Below are 16,938 nucleotides of genomic sequence, written 5' to 3'. Positions count from 1 at the left end.
AGAGGAAGAAGAGGTGGGGGATATGTGCTCTTTGTTTCATCTCGATTTCCAGGATACTGGCCACATTAGTCACATTGATCAAATGTGATACCATGGAGGTTTCATAGTTTAGTTTATCATTATCAGAGTCTCCGCATGCTGCAGGCTGAAGTTTTATGAAGGTTTAGAGGCGGGGGAAAAAAGCCTTTCATTGACTCTTCTTCTATATGTCTCTACTGACGTCCTTCTGACCTTTGCCTATCACTGCCAGGGGTCACCGAGGGCCATCTTGGAAACCTGGATGTGCATCTCCACGGGGCGGTCAGGTGGACGGTCCCTCCTGTAGGTAACTGTCTTCTCATTGGTTGTTGGGATGTATGACAGGTCCTGAAGCGTGACATAAATATGCAGTTAGTGATAGGCAGGCACACACACACACACACACACACACACACACACACACACACACACACACACACACACACACACACACACACACACACACACACACACACACACACACACACACACACACACACACACACACACACACACACACACAAACACACACATGGATATACACATCCAGGGATATATACTGTTGTGTAGAGAGAAAAAACTATGTCTTTGGACTATAACATCAGCGTGTGCGGCATTTTCTCCTTGGTTGGCCGTCATCCATGCACATGGTCAAAATGGTGTCGGTTCCACCCTTGCAAACAGGACCTTTTACCTTTTTACACATAAATGTACAGTTACTCTTTTACGTTATTGAGTAACAGAGATGCCCAAATGCACTACAGAGCAATCAGTGCACCACTGCAGCCAGGTAGCCTTCCGGTAATAGGCTTCTAATTAATAAATACCTTCTTTTTCTTTTTGGTATTGGCCAACATGGCGTTAGTGTTATATCGCTGCCTGTTAGTTTGGCATGCTCTTTACAGAACTGCAATGTGTTGTTGCATTTTCATTTGTCTTCATTTACGCTTCCCAAAATACCTGTGTGCATGTGGGCTAGGCCTTTGTCGCTTTTACGGGTTAAGTTGTAACAGCAAACAACTTTTTTCACTGTTTTCGCTGTGTTCTTGTCCCGGTGACTTTGACTTATAAAACCAGTGTAGTGGCCCTTTAATATCAGCAGCTCCTTTTAGGTGGATGTGAAGTGAAGAGTAACCATTTGTAGTCTTTGAGGAAGTCTGCACAGCTTATACTAGACTTGCAAAACTCGCTAGCTAATTATAATATAGACTAGATTTCTTCTGAGGTTATAATGTTACATCTGCAACATCAACAGGGAATTGTGCTCCATGTAAAATTTAAATTATTACCAAAACAGATGGATGGATTTTTACAGTCTATAGTCTGCAGCATCATTAAGATGATCTGCATAATAATAATAATTAATAGAATAATGAACAATAAATGAGGGTTTTCTCAAAAATGTAGGCGCACATATCTCCACAAAGCCCCCCGTTTCCATCATTTCCTTCTTCTCAAAGGTGCAGTACATCATCGTAAAGTCACAAATCTGGACACTGTAGATGGCGAGCTGGGATTTGAGAGGAAATGTAAAAAACACAGCTGTGCCTCTAGCAGCAGTCTCAAATTCCTCACTCTTGGTTTCAGCGTACAGTACACATGGACAAAAATATCCTGAAGAATTAAGGGGGTCCCTAATGTGCTGCTCAATCATACTAGACTTTGGAGAGCAAACCTTTCCAGTGCAGTGATAGCCTCCATCCTCAGCAGCGCCCCCTGGTGAAGAGCCTCTCTTCTGTAGCAGTAGCCTGGACAAGGCCACCACCACCAGCCCGCACAGCACTGTCAGAGCACACACGCTCAGGAATGTTCCTACCAGCCGGCTGCTGTTGGCACACTCTGTGGACACACACACATACTGGTTCACCGTTGAGAACTGGGACACATTTCACTGTGATGGGAAAAACGTTTGCACTCACACCTTTAAAATGTAGTGCAGTAGAACTATAAAGTAGCATAACAGAAATACTCAAAATTGTACTTGAGTAGATATACTTAATTACTTTCCATACAAACACACACACAGCCCGGGTCAGTGGCAGCTGTGCCAGTGGTGCTGCACTGAATGGTCAGCTGGCTGTGTATCTGCTGGGGAGCATGTGTGGATGACGGGCTCATCCCCCAACACAAAGAGCCCAAACAGTGCTCTGACATTTTGTAACAAGGTTACTATGGAGACCTGGCTCATGCTTCACCCGGGAGGAGTGGGTGTGAGCCGGAAGAGAGTGTCCCGTTGGAGGGAGGAGGGGGAGGGTTATAGGGGGAGATGGGGGGACGCACAATGAACAGTGCTTTTCCAAAAGTCGGGAAGGCGGAGATGAACTGTAACAATTGGATGTGCAGTGTGTCACCCGGGGCATGTGTGAATTAGTGGGTTTTAAATTGTGTGTGTGTGTGTGTGTGTGTGTGTGTGTGTGTGTGTGTGTGGGGCGGTGAAAAGGTGAGCAAGGGACTGAGTGGAAATGTAAACTACAGCTGTAACACTGCAGGCTTGCTGACTCAAATACACCAGGGTGCAGTAGTGCAGCAATGGTAGCAACGGAAGTGACCTCGAAATAAAGTGTGTGTGTGTGTGTTTTTGTGTGTGTGTGTGTGTGTGTCTTTGTGTGTGTGTGTGTTGACATTATACCTGGTCTTGTGCTTATGTGAAGCTGGGTCTGTCCAGACTGTGCGCTTGTTTGAAAGCGATAGCGACAGCTGTCATTACTGATGTACATACACTGAATCGACTTCTCCCCTGCTTGGCCTGAAAACGGAGCGAGAGAAAGAGAGAGGGAGAGTTGGAGTGTTATTCAGTCCAGACATGTTAAGCTCCAAGCCCTAGTGAAAATCCTACAGGATTACTAAAAACAAAAGAGCCAATGAGGGTAGAGCTACAAGAGAGCTGCTGTGTTTTACTTTCTATATGTGTAATGTGAGAGGTGTCGCTGGTAGTGACAAAAATGATCACCCAAACTTAAACATTACTCATATCATCCACTGTTCTTATGAACCTATTTTCAGAAGCGATTGGCAGTTTTCATAAAAAAAAAACTCAGATAAGCCGCATATCACCAAAAACGACGGATAAAATGAGTGACTAGCTAGTAACGCTGGAGCATTTACTTGCTAAAAAGCCATATATGTGTTTCAGGAGTTGGTGGAGACCAAAACAGAGCTAAAAGGAGGTGCATATTGATTTTATATCACTCAAGTCAGAAACATGACTCTTAATCAATGCTAATGTCGTTCTGTGTTCACTGGTTCTGTAAACTGTTTGCTAACTTGTTTGACACTAATAGTTTTATGTGGTGATAAAAAATAAAAAATATGACAGTGTTGTGCTTACAGCGTTTTGTGCTGCCTGCAAGAATCCAAAGAAAACCAATTAATACAGCTTTAAAGAGCAACTAAACACCGGCTTAAAATCTTGTCTTTGCTGACCTCCAGTGGTTCACCTGCTGCAGTGATGTAGACGTGTACTCCAGGGTGTGTAATTAGACTGTGACATCCCAGTTAGGTGTGGTCACAGGGGCAACAGATATGAAACTTGCGACCAGAGAGGGTAAAATGCTTCTTTACAACCTGGTGTCACGTTACTTTTTAGGTTCTTAGTTAAATTGTAAATGAGAAAGGGAAGCTTAAATAGAATCCAGGCATTGAGAAAAACACAACCCAAACCCATCTAGTCCCTTTGTAAAATCTACTTTCCTCTGAGTCCCAAAATACAAATGCAGCAAAGCCCATAAGAGCGAATTTTGTTTGGCTAAACTGGCTGTACCTGATATGTCATCCGTGTAGCCCACCATTGGGGAACAGGTGTTGTTGCAGTGTCCTGACTCTTTTTGTGTAAGACCATGAGACAGGTGGCAGCCCACACACTTCCTGAGAGAGAGAGAGAGAGAGAGAGAGAGAGAGAGAGAGAGAGAGAGAGAGAGAGAGAGAGAGAGAGAGAGAGAGATAACAAGTGTCAGATTCAGTTACAAATAGGTCTGTAAGGGCTCCCATTATGTTTTGTCGTATAGAACAGAAACCAACAAGTACCAGTATGATTGGCAGGTGCTTTGGCAAGTAGGACATCTCTCACAGAAGTCTCCAGAGTGTCGCAGGTCTTCACACACACACTTGCCGCACACACATATGCCCCGCCCACTGCAAAGCAAGCCAATGGCTGATTGGCAGGTTGCTGTGGAGACGGGACAACTACAGCTATCACCTGTCCAGTCGTCCTCACACACGCACTCACCTAACACACACACACCACGCCCTGAGAAGAGATCAAAGGAAAGAGTGTTACAGAAAAAAAACGTATAATGTGTATATTTTTTGCATCAAAATGGCTTTTTTGATTTCATTTGATATCTACACGAACAAATGTACATAATGCATAATTTTTTACGTTTTCCCTGCTTACCTCCACACAGCAGTCCCCTTTCATACGGGCAGGAGAAGTCGTCTATCTCGCAGTATTTCCCATACACTGTCCCAAGCCTGGTCTGCTCACACACACACCTCCCACACTCACACACTCCCCGACCACTGCAGTCCACATTAGTCCCATCTGCTCTGCAATTCCAGTTTGAATCTCTGTCTGAGTCCTTAGTTAGACTGTGATCTGGCAGCTGCTCCTGATTGGGGCTGTCTTGTGTTTCTCTGCATGCTGATTGGCTGTCATCATTGCAGCGCCTCATTGGTCCACAAGTGCAGCGGCATTTAGAGTGGATCCTGACAACGATGGATTCGTTGTAACCCACAGGTCGAACCAACACTGTTACATCTTCATCCTCACCATCGTCAGGACAAGAGCGCAGGCCGATGGTGATATTGAAGTAGACCTGCGTGGGAAGACAAAAGAGTTAATCACCACTTTGGTCAAGACAGAAACATCTCAACAACAATTGGATGGATTGCCAGAAAATTTGATCCAAAAAGTCATGGTCCCAAGAGGATGGATACTTCTAACTTTTGTGGCCCCCTGACTTTTTTCTCTTCCACAATCATCAGGTCAAAATTTCAATTCGTCGAATATTTGGTTTGTTGCTGCCTGCAAATCAGATACAGGTGATTCCATATGAATGCCCCAATCATTTGGTATTCACAACCTTGTTAGTGGACATTTTCGAAAAGCTCAGATACACTTCCCATGTTGTAAATACAAGCTCACAAGTTCCTTTTAAAGGCAGCATATGACCAAGTACCTGGAAAACTCTATGCATGCTAACATGCTAAACTAACATGGTGAGCTTGGTAAATATTAAACCTGCTAAACGTCAGCATGTTATCATGCATTAGTCATTGTGAGCATGTTGGCATGCTGTTGTTAGTTAGCATTTAGCTCAAAGCACCGCCATGACAAAGTACAGCCTCACAAAGTTGCTAGCATGGCTGCAGACTCTTATACTGCATTCACACCAAATCAGGTGCAGCATTAGTGCAGGGTTGTGCAGCGGTGGGAATGTCACTTAAATCTCAATTTGTGTCTGCTTTGTGTTCCCCACTCCATTGTGTTTTGTCTGATCAATAGTAGGTTAGCTACGTGACTAGTCACCGCAGCATGATGTCGCATTTTGATTCAACATTTCACTGCTGTGATGTTTTTTTGTTGTTTTTATTTCTGGCATCCACTGTGATCCATACCGCCACAGCCTAAAGGCACTGCCTCCATTCAAATTAATGGGCGGACTGGCATTTTCACTGCAATGCCTGATTAGGTGTGAATGCAGCCTTAGCATTGTTAGTAGATAGATAGATTTATTTGACAATAATAAAGCTAAACATTCCAAAAAAGTGTGGATAGACACATTTACACGCTTTAAGCTTATTTATGTTGTTGTCCCTGTTACTGTTGTAAAAGGGAAAAGTATGAAACACATTAACTGAAGGAAAAACACACCAACAGATTAATGACCGACTATCTAACAACCATCGTTGCTTTAAAGGTCCTACACAGTACCAGAGAAATGCAGAGTGTAAAAAGGAAACCCCCCCCATTAAAGTACTGCTGTAAATCTAAAAGAAATCACATAAAATGAGGCACCTCTCATAGCATAATTATGGCAATCTCTGATAAGACTTAAATACTTCCTGGTTACTCATCTAAAATAAATAACCAGGAACTGGTTTCTAAGCATGATTCTTCCTGTGAATAATTATTTTATTCATGTGGTTGGGAAATTGGGCATGACAAAGCTTTGAATCTACAGGCAGCCATTCACTGGATTTTTTTTTATCACCATTCTGGTAAGTGGGGGTGCTTCCCATAATTCACTTTAATCCCCCAGGGATTAGAGGGTTGAACTTCAGTTTATCTGCACAATGGAGTAAGTATAGAGCAGAAATTAAACGTCTTGAGGTTCGACAAAGTTAAGAGGCACAAAATGTTTCAGAGGAGTCTCGTCGGCAGTTTAGGGAGTGAACAGGAAGAAAATTGTACTGAAAATGTTTTGATTAGTTCCAAAAGGGGGTTTCTTTGCCTGTTATAGTTGAACATGTTTTGACAGTAGCCTTTTGTATAACCATTACCACTGCAGCAGAAAAGCTCCTGTGTAGAGCTGAGTATGAATAAGAGCTTTTCTTTCTGTGAATAAATGGAACAGGTATGAGAGCATTGGCTATCCAGTGACCTATTTCTAAATATAAATGTCCTATTTGTTTGCATAAAGGCTCTCATATTGGGCAAGGTAAGGATTTAAGGACGAGCCCGTCATGGAATCACATGAAGCTGTTTTCCTGTTAAATACAGCCTGTAATCCGCTCAACTTGGATTATTTACCAAATCTTTAGCTCTCAGCGGTGTGTGAGAGTGTATATTTATGTGTCAAAGTAATCCAATACAACCAATAATGTGATATCTCTAGGAGCTAAAAGCATAGATTTCTGTATAAATACAGGCAATATTTAGCTAAATTCTTGCACTGTATTAATCACGTGTGCTTTGATGCTGTTGTGAACTGCAGGCATGGTTGTGTGTTTACCGTCTGGTCGGGCTGCACCCCAGAGCAGCTCTGGTCTGTAGCAGTGGATCCATTGGGACAGATAGGTGATACAGACACCCAGTACCTGCTGACTGCCTTGTCCTCCACTGCCACCGACACCGCCACCTCCGATAACAACTTCTGGATGGAGCAAGGGCAGAGAGATGAAAGAGCAACATTAACTTCATTCCCTGGTTTCATGAAATTCAGCCTATTATGCTGGTTGTAAGGGATTGTGGGCGAGGGAGAAAAAAAGTGAGACGAACACATAAAAACTTGAATGAACATAATCGCTGTGATTGAAAATGAATGCGGCGAGACAGAAAGGGTGATTAATTAAAGTTGTCACACGTCTCTAAAAAGCCTCCCCTTTCTGTCTGAAATACAGTTAGGTTTATGGGAACAAGGAGGTGGAAACGAAAATAGCATCTTTGTATTCGTCCATGATCAGGACACATGGTTTCCATGGGGATCTGATAGCTATTATAATGCCAGTCTCTGTTCGGGCCCTGCTGCTTGTGTATGTGTGTGTGTGTGCGTGTGTGTGTGTGTGCGTGTGTGTGTGCACGTATGCATGGCTGTGCACACGGATATGTGGATTCGGCAGATTCTCGAAGCAAACAATGAAGCGCTGTGCCTGAGGCAAGATTATAGCCTAGTCTGCTGCCAACTGAACAAGCCCCTAGTCTCTCTCTCTCACACACACACACACACACACACACACACACACACACACACACACACACACACACACACACACACACACACACACACACACACACACACACACACACACACACACACACACACACACACACACACACACACACACACACACAGCGTTTCTCCTCCTCAACCTCCTGTTCTCATCTGGGTTTTTCTGTTTCATTGGGCCTTCAGTGACCAAAAACATCTCCAATCATCTCCAACTTCAAAATTTAACTTTGTATTAGAAGTGCATGTCCCTTTTCTGCACTCTATGCAGTCAAACCTAAATCTCCTGGGTAAATATAAGTAGTGCACACTTTTTGTAGTATCACTGACTCTGAGACCTTGTTTTTCTGCAAACCGTAATGTCCAATAAGTGCTATGAGCAGAGTTCATTATCTCTTAGCAGATCAGCATACTAATGCCTCAACACTTGTGAACTGATACTGCGTGGGCTTTAGCTCATGAATTCAGCTCATGCTCTGCTGCTGCACTCTTCTCTCTAACCTTTCACGTGTCCCTATCCCTTTTCTTGTTGTCTAAAGGATGAATAATATACAGAGGGAGGAGAAAAATTAGAAGGATGTTGCAGAGGAAGTATGTGAGTGCTCTACCTTGTATGCATCCACCACCAGCTCTATAAGGTTTGGAGCCTGGAAGAGGCTTAACTTTCCCAGGTAAGAGCCAGGTAGCAAACGTACCAACTCCTAAAGAAGAAAAAGGAGATGAAGGTGAAGACATCTGATTTCCCCTTATGGAAGTTTCCTAGAAAAACTGTATGAGAACATTGAGATTACCTCGTACCACTTGTACTGCTGCTTCTCCACAGCAAAGATAGAGTACATATGGTTTTCAAGCAGCTTATCAGACAACTGACCCACACTGGGATGGTCCTGCAAAGGAGACAAAATGAGATTTTGATTAAATACAAAAAAAAAAACTTTTTGCATGAAAGAATTTCTGTTTTTCTTCCTGATGTAACATGACAAGTTAAAGTCTACAATTCCTAATATACAGTTATTTGTCCACAAACTTAAATGGTTCACATTTCACCTGCACCCTGTGTAGTAAAGTGTGCACCGACCATTTTCGCATGTGACTATGTTGGCTTTAAAGGAACATCTTAAAATTTTGGGAAATAAGCTTATTTGTTTAAGGGAAGGGTTAGATTAAGAAGATCACTATTACTCTGCAAGGTAAATATGAAGCAACCATCAGCAGCAGCTAGCCTGGCTCTGTCCAAAGGTAACATAATCTCTTTAACCAGCACCTCTAAAATTCCCAAATGAACACATCATGTCCTGTTTGTTTAATCCGTACAAAAACCAAGGTATAAAAACGGTGACCTTATCTAACTCTCATAAAGAAAGCTAAAAGGTGTACGATCTTTTCCTAAACCTTACAAAGTACTTTTGTTGCCTTAACCTAACCAAATTGCAATTGTTTCGCAGCATTAACCATGTGTGTAAAACAGCAACCATTAAATTTAGGTATGTGGACATGTTAATCTGGTCCCACCGGTAGGGGCACTATTTTAAGAAACATTCCTGTGCGCCGCATTAGAGGGAACAAACGACCTTTGTGGTCTCATGGGTTGAAAGTCCATATTAATGTGAGAACATATGAACTTTTAGATGCATTGAATGGTCAGTTAAAGGTTCATCTCATTGAAGCCCAATTTCCCACCAATCGGATTAGTCTCCTCCTCTCACCATCCTAGTGCTCCCTGTGTAGACATTGTTTTCCAGGTGACATAGGCCGTCGTGTGGCGTCACAATCCCTGCCAGCCGGCTGTCCAGGGCGAGGTGAGACGGTTGGTCAGTCATAAGGAGCAGCAGGCGCTTGGCCTCTTGTCGCCAACCCACCGATCTCTAAAAGAGAGTAAAAGTAAATGTGTGTAAATCATGTGTTCTCTGTTTTCTAGTTTTATAGATTCTCTCATCTTTTTACACAGACTGATGTGGAAAATATGTGCCTGCTTATAAACATGTGGTAACAAACTGCAATTCAAACATTTTATTCATGTGAGCTATATTAGTTCCTGTAATGATCAGCTCTTTCTGTAATGCCCAATTAAAGGAAACACAGCAGAAATTCCTCCACCAGTCGCAGACGCTCCTTCTTTAAGTCTGTGTCCTGTCATAGACAGACAGTGTGAGAAAAATGGGTTTATGGGTGTGTGTGTGTGTGTGTATGTGTGTGTGTGTGTGTGTGTGTGTGGGAGAGCATGTGTATTTAAGGAAACCTAGTGAGTTTATAAGGAGGCCTGACATAATGGAGAGTCTATTTCTAGACTGATGACCACTGTGGTGTTTCCCTGCAGGCTGGTTACTCAGGGCCCCCCTGCGTTCTGTGACTCACAGCCCTCCTGCAGCTATAGTATAAGCAACTCTGTGTGTGTGCGTCTGCCATACCCCAGCAGTGGTGTCATTACTTAGTGAAATTCCAGTGGTAATATCCAATGCTGACTCAGAGTGCCACCATTCTCCCAGAATAAATGCCTCTTTCACCGGCATGTAGACTTACAACCAAACTTGGGGTTATGCCTCATTTTTTAAAACATATTAAAAATCACTCAAGGAAAGTGAAAATGACCAGCCATAAAAATGTTTTTTTTTCTGTGTTGCACACACAAGTAGCTCTTGTGAGCCTGACTTTCCAGCATCTGTATATACACACCTGGCAGACGACAGCTTGCAGCAAAGCATCCAGTCCTCCCTCAGGTGTGTCCATGTTTCCAGAGATGCGCTGGCGTTTGATCACCCGCGTGAACTCGCTCATATTTCCTGTCATACTCAGGACATGGTGAAAGCCATGGGCTGGACGACAGCGGATCTCATAATCACTGGTGAGAGATTGTCCAGAAGGTTTTTAATCTCAACATTCAAGGATGTAGATCTCAGGACAAATTCATTTTTAAAGTCTGTTGTCTGTGTCTCCCAGCACAGCTCCTTATCTTAACAATGTTTCACCTAACTACTGGGAAATCTCTCCCTGAGGAACACAAAATTGGGAGCAACTAACGGGGCCAGCTAGCTTGGATGTACTTTTTACAAAAATCAGCATACCACACTTCTTGTCTCATTAAAAGAAGAACGTGTTAGCTGAGGAATTTAATGAGGTAAAGTTTTAAAATAAATTAAAAATAACAAAATGGGCTATTGAGAGGATTAACCCTATATATATTTTTTTATTTGAGCAAATCAATAATCCAACCAAAATATTGTGCCTTACCTGCAGGGATTGTTGATCTTGGTGGGATGGACATTGATGTAAGGGGAGACAGGTTTGTCCACAAACGAGCCGAAACCCAACCAAAGGTCCGAGGAGTGCTCCGTCATACGAAGAGACAGCGCCACACCGACTGTCTTCAACTGGACCACAGAAAACATGCAGAACGGTAAGAGGGAGAAAACGAAGAAGAAAAGGATGATAAAGCAAAGAAAAGGTAGAGGGTAAGAGAAAATGGATAAGGCTCAGGAGAAGAAAACTTATTTTTGATTAATTTTAAAGAGATTGCTCATTTGACTTAATTAGTTTGAGCTTCTACAGTTTCTATAGTTTATTCCAATTATGCCAAATATAAAGACAGAAACCATCTAATCTCATTATCTGTGTTTATAAATCTTGTTTTTATCCAACCACCATAAAAACAACATAGAAATGTATGTGAAAAAAGGCTTTTAGAATTTAGTTCAAACCTTTGGAAATACACTCTTTCCGTGAGAAGAATAAGTGAAAAGCTTTAGCACTGATGGACGCTGATGAACACCTACATGATCAAGGTTTTCCTGCATAGATGCCGACACATCAACCAGGTAGTACAGATCCACAGGATAACGCTCCAGCTGCTTCACAGCCACTACGATGCTGGCCTCTGAACCTAGGCAATAAAACCATTTATTTTAAGCTTTACCCCAGATGCTTCCTCAATAAGGAAACAGTGCAAATCCTAGATGCACCATTTTATACTCCACTTAAAGGGATAGTTTAGATTTTTTTGAAGTGGGGTTTCCCAACGTACAAAGTACGTTTCCATACTCAACGTATTATCTACAGTAGGTGACAGTTAGCACGAGCCAGTTTGGAGAATCAGGCAGGATGGCACAGGCACAGAAGCTAAGAAATGTTCTGCAGTGGATGGGAGCAGTGGCTAATCGTTGCTCTCTTCAAAGCCACCAGACTTCAATACAGAAACAGTAATTTTACCTCACAGAACATAGGAGTTGATTGCTGTCTCAATCAGTTAGTTTGTTGTTAGCTTTGTTAGTCCCTAACCCTTTAAAACACACATGTCACACACTAACACAAACAAACTAACCGATTGAGAAAGGGGTGGACAAGTAACATCTGGCGCCTGCATGAAAAAAAAATGCTGTTTTTGAGTCTGGTGGCTTTGACAAGAGCAATATACTGGCCTCAGTTCTTTCAAGTTTTTTAGGTCGCTAACATATGTTTTGCTCCTGCCTCCATCCACAGTAGTACATTTCCAAGCTTCCGTGCCTGTCCTCCTGCCTACTTCTCCAAACTGGTGGCATGCCAACTGTCATCTATTGCAGGTAATACACTGACTATGGATGAGTACCTCATACAGCTTACAAAAATCCAAACCCTGCCTTTAAAGGTGCATTTGAGGCACACATCCTGTCGGTGCCTGTTGTCTACCTGGTCTGAGGGTGATGTTGATGTCTTGTGGGGATACTTGTGTGCTGCTGATGGTGGCGTTGACCTCCACCTTGATATCTGATTGCTCCATGAACTCCGGTTCACAACCTCTCTTGAGCAGCTTCATTGGCAGGTCGCAGCGCTGACTCAGCCCCACCCCATCCAGAAAGTCCTAGAGGTAACACAAGGTAAAGAGGGGAAATGGTCACTGTTGAAAAATTGTCTTTCCTTAAGTCCATTCCTCTTTCAGTATACTTCATTTGCAATTTTCAATAATAAAACATAGAAAACACAGACACAAGCGCAGTAAGAAAAAAACGCCAGATGAAAAGATAATACAACTAAGCCATATTTTAAGATGTTATCACGAGTAATCACACTTCAGAAATGACACAAACAAGTGGTTCAAGTTGAATGGCACATTATCCTCTGTGACCCCACAGGCAAGACACACTAAAGCTGCCAAATATGTGACCGTTATGAATGCATACTCTGTCAAATCTGTTCTGCATGTTGGGTTTATGCAGCTGTAATCTTCCCATAGCTTTGTGAGTCACTGTGAAGCAGACGGAGTCAGAAGAATCAATTTCCTGGATCCCTGTAGTCTTTTTTTACCCTCCATTCCTCTTCTAATGTTGCCCACCACATTCATTGACAAATGTAAGAGTACACATACAAACACTCCAGATGCATGTGTTCTTCCACACTCTTTTCCTGATCTCATTTTTATGAAGTTTGTATTGATCTGCGTTGTAGTTACACTGACATGAGAACTATTATCATATTATTATTATGTAATTCTGAAGGCATTCATCAGTTTAGTGTATCAGGAAGAAGTGTCATCTTTGTTACCCATCCATTTCCAGATCTGATCTCTCATTACAGAGGAAAAGGAGAGTTGATAATAGTAGCCATTCTGATTCTGAGATCAGAAGGTCCAGTTGGCTTTTTGTTATTTAGGATATGATTTAATAATCGCTTCACTGAATGAATCTTGGTGTAACCAATCTCTCCGCTCTGTCGCCTAATAGAAACTTGCTCCAACAAAACAGTAAAACAGTGTCATGCATTGCAGCTTTGGAGTGGATTAGTGACCTTTGGTACTTCCATCTGTGAGAAACACGCTCACAAGCACAGTGACTTGCATTGGAAACATACAAATAGACCGTTAAATGTGTGTTTTTACAGCATGTCATGGCCCTGAGTGTAACATAACCAACAAGATGGCGCAGATATGTGAGGAAAGATATAACTCGATTAATTGATTACTACTTCTTTTAAAGGTCCCATATTGTGCTTGTTTTCAGGTTCATATTTGTATTTTGTGTTTCTACAAGAACACATATAATGCTCAAAAAACACATTATTTTTTCTCATATTGTCTGAATATCCCTGTATTCACCATATGTTACACCTGTCTCTTTAAGACACCCTCTCAAAAAAGCTCAGTCTGCTCTGATTGCTCAGCGTTTGTGGGCCTTCAACATTTACACTCTCAACATCTCAGCATCTCTGCACCGTCATTGCGGCCGGGGTATGGCTGTAACTGTAACTATAGCAGCACTTTCTACATATATGTAGTGTAGTGTTGACATCACAACTGTACAGACGTCCTGATGGTTTCTGAATACGGGCTGTGTGCATTTCTCTTTGGATTGAGCGTTAAGATACTTTCACAGTTTTTCATACTGCAACCCAATCTGCTTTATCGTCAAAAAGACATGTAAATCTCACTTTTTACAATATAAGAGCTTTAAAACAGAAATGTTGCCGAGGCAAAGCAGCAAACAGTTCACAAATAAAAGCTGAGACCATGCCATCAACTTGAAAGCTGGACAGAATTCAGTTTATTTATGGCTGTCTCTGTGGCTATAATTTGTCCTGTAACACCAGAAAGTTACACAGTGACTTCCCCGGACTTTCCTTACAGAATTTGCCCCTTCGACTGACACTGAATGACAAAATGTGACCATGCATGTTTAAAAGCACTGTACATGCTTACTTTTCAGTGATCGTCCAAGCGTGGCTCTGTGCCGTTGTGTGTAGGAGGTTAGAGAAGTAGGCGTTTGAATGCTTTCACGCGCCGATGAGCCCTGGCCCCACTTTATGATGTCAGTTAAGCTTAGGGGTTCACACGATTGGAAAGCACCTGAAGTCTGTAAACGCACACATGTTGACAGTCTGGTCTAGACGGTGCCATTTGTGTGCGTGTGTGTGTGTGTGTGTTTGCTGCTGTGACTAGAGTGGCGATGGAAGGCTTTACAGCTTCTCAGGGCTGATTCGGGGTGGGCTCTTTATGAGACACCCAGAAAGCAGATACAGACAAACCTGCAGGCAGATGCGCACTTTTGAGACAAATGCAGTGATATGTGTGAGTGCCTAGACTAAACACATGGATAGAAAGTGGCTCTGTCTCTGCTGCCACATGAGAAAGTGTGCTTGGAAACATTCACACACACAGAGAAACACTCACACAGGTCATAGGGTAGGCCGCTAAGCTCCAACCTTAACATTATATTCGCATCTGCGGATGGCATCAAAGCTTTGGTGTGTGTCATCTGAGGAATGCTGCTGCTACATTCTCTTCTCCTTTTTTTCCAGCTCTTCTTTGTCACACAAACAAACACTGCACATTCCTACCTCCTTGAAGCACCAGGCACACTGTGGTCCACGTCTGAGACAGTCTGTACAAGAAGTGATACTAGGAGACCAACACGATCTGTCACCTGCAGAGAGAGAGAGAGAGAGCAAGAGAGAGAGAGAGAGAAAGAGAGAGAGAATGGGGAAGAAGATGATGAAGAGAAGAGTTTGCAATTAGCATATGAAAGAACGTGTGCGTCAACACTTATTAGCTGTGAAGCCGAGCCCCTCTGGCTTTAGAGATCTCACAAACACTTTTGATATTTTAGTAGCTGAACAAATTTGCCCCCCGCGATCAATAAAGTATTTCTGTATTCTGTCTGATGTAAGCACCACTTAGCATTTCATATGAGGCTATTCAGTGCTCATTAACCAGCGGTGTAGTGGGAAAAACGGCTGAGTGTGGGAACAGGTGCTTGAGTTGTTGGAGTGGTGCAATGGATCATTTCCTACACACACACACACACACACACACACACACACACACACACACACACACACATGCACACACACACACACACACACACACACACACACACACACACAGGGGACTTATCATGTATCAATCTGTGAATGCTATTTCTGCACAAATGTATTATGGAGTGACAATGACTAAACACTCATGCAAGGTCCTTTTCACAGGGTGGAAAAAGGCACGAAATGAACCTTGAGCTGCTGTAGTGGGATTAATGATTCATTGAAGTGATTTATCTGCTGAAATCCAATTTTTCCAGAGACATTTCAGCGAGCTACGGAGTGGGAATGTAGGACAGAAAAATGCTGCAGGTCTTATAGCATCACTAACAGCCCACTAACAAGCAGCTCTGACCCAATTAGCACTCCTGGCCTCTGGCAAACCTCAGAAGAGGTGAACAGTTTAACTTCTCATTATAACTGATCAATACAGGCTGAAACAAGACGTTGATGTGGTGTGCCTGCTGTTCCAGTGGGTCCCCTGAGTAGTGGGTTAAGAGGTTTCCCTCTCCAAAAATGAATAGCAGTTTTGTTACTTCTCTGCTTTTAATGCATGTTTGGTTCAAAGGTTCACAGTCTCGATAATGACAGTGGTGTGGGAATCATTCATCATTCCTAAATGCTCATAAAGTGGCTTCTTTATGTGAAACATGTGGGGGGGAACCATCGACCCCCTGCAGAGAGCACCGCACGGAAGCTGATGTTGCGCAGTGATGTCCTGACATGATAGGATGATGCAGGCTAATTGCTGGGATATGATGTAATTAGCCCTAAGGACCCTCCTCACTCACCGGCACTAGAAGCTTCAGCGCAGACGGCGACCACCAACCAGCAGAGCAGGAGACACAGAGGGACGCTGCCGTATGTGCGGAGCCAGGAAGTCATATTATCCTATCCACACCGGGAGGGTGACCTGAGCGAAGCAGCGAGGGGTTGGGGGGGGTGGGGGGGACACACACAGGCTGTGCAGCTACTGGAGATGAACCGGGGGAGACCGGGCACCCTGCGTCCGCCGCCGCACGAACAAAAGCCGGGAGTGCCGGACCGAGCCGCGGGGCATTGTCGTTCACCCAATAACCTACTAATCCCGGAGAGTTATTCACATCCCCCGGGGGTTAAATCAGCTTACAAGCGCGCTCCCCCGTGGACCACGCGAGGAGGTGAAGCAATCGGTCGACCGCGGTCCCTCCATCTGTTTCCATCCAGCCGCAGGTGTGCGACGTTGTCCCTTCCCAGCCTCTACGGACTTTCTCTCACAGCTGATGGCGAAGTCTCATCCGGGACAAGAGCGGAGAGTTTTTTTTATACACACACGAGTACCAGCGCGGCGCTCAGCCGGTGCGCACCAACATGCTGACTGAACATCCCCACACGAAAGCCAGGAGGGTGACCGTGTTTTAACCGCTGTACTGACTCAGGCAGGCGGTGCCATGGCAACGACGCTCCGTCTTCTCTGTATCACAGTTAAAGAGGGGAGGGA

The 16,938-nt window shown here is 43.4% G+C and overlaps 1 protein-coding gene across 1 annotated transcript; it reads right to left on the bottom strand.

Moving 5' to 3' along the window:
- Nucleotides 1-240: 240 nt before the first annotated feature.
- On the bottom strand, nucleotides 241-16,343 carry itgb8 (integrin, beta 8; the record flags this gene model as incomplete). Its single annotated transcript, XM_083926289.1, has 16 exons — nucleotides 241-366; nucleotides 1,694-1,857; nucleotides 2,648-2,764; nucleotides 3,779-3,882; nucleotides 4,042-4,264; nucleotides 4,412-4,832; nucleotides 6,972-7,112; nucleotides 8,294-8,386; nucleotides 8,477-8,572; nucleotides 9,392-9,550; nucleotides 10,359-10,524; nucleotides 10,914-11,053; nucleotides 11,456-11,562; nucleotides 12,345-12,516; nucleotides 14,985-15,070; nucleotides 16,250-16,343. The coding sequence occupies 16 exons, from the start codon at nucleotides 16,341-16,343 to the stop codon at nucleotides 241-243; spliced, it is 2,409 nt and encodes an 802-aa protein (XP_083782415.1).
- Nucleotides 16,344-16,938: the final 595 nt, after the last annotated feature.

Source organism: Echiichthys vipera (assembly GCF_963691815.1).
Source record: "Echiichthys vipera genome assembly, chromosome: 13".
Taxonomy (NCBI): Eukaryota; Metazoa; Chordata; class Actinopteri; order Perciformes; family Trachinidae; genus Echiichthys; species Echiichthys vipera.
Note: the sequence above shows the minus strand (reverse complement) of the source record. Positions and strands in the feature narration are given on the sequence as shown.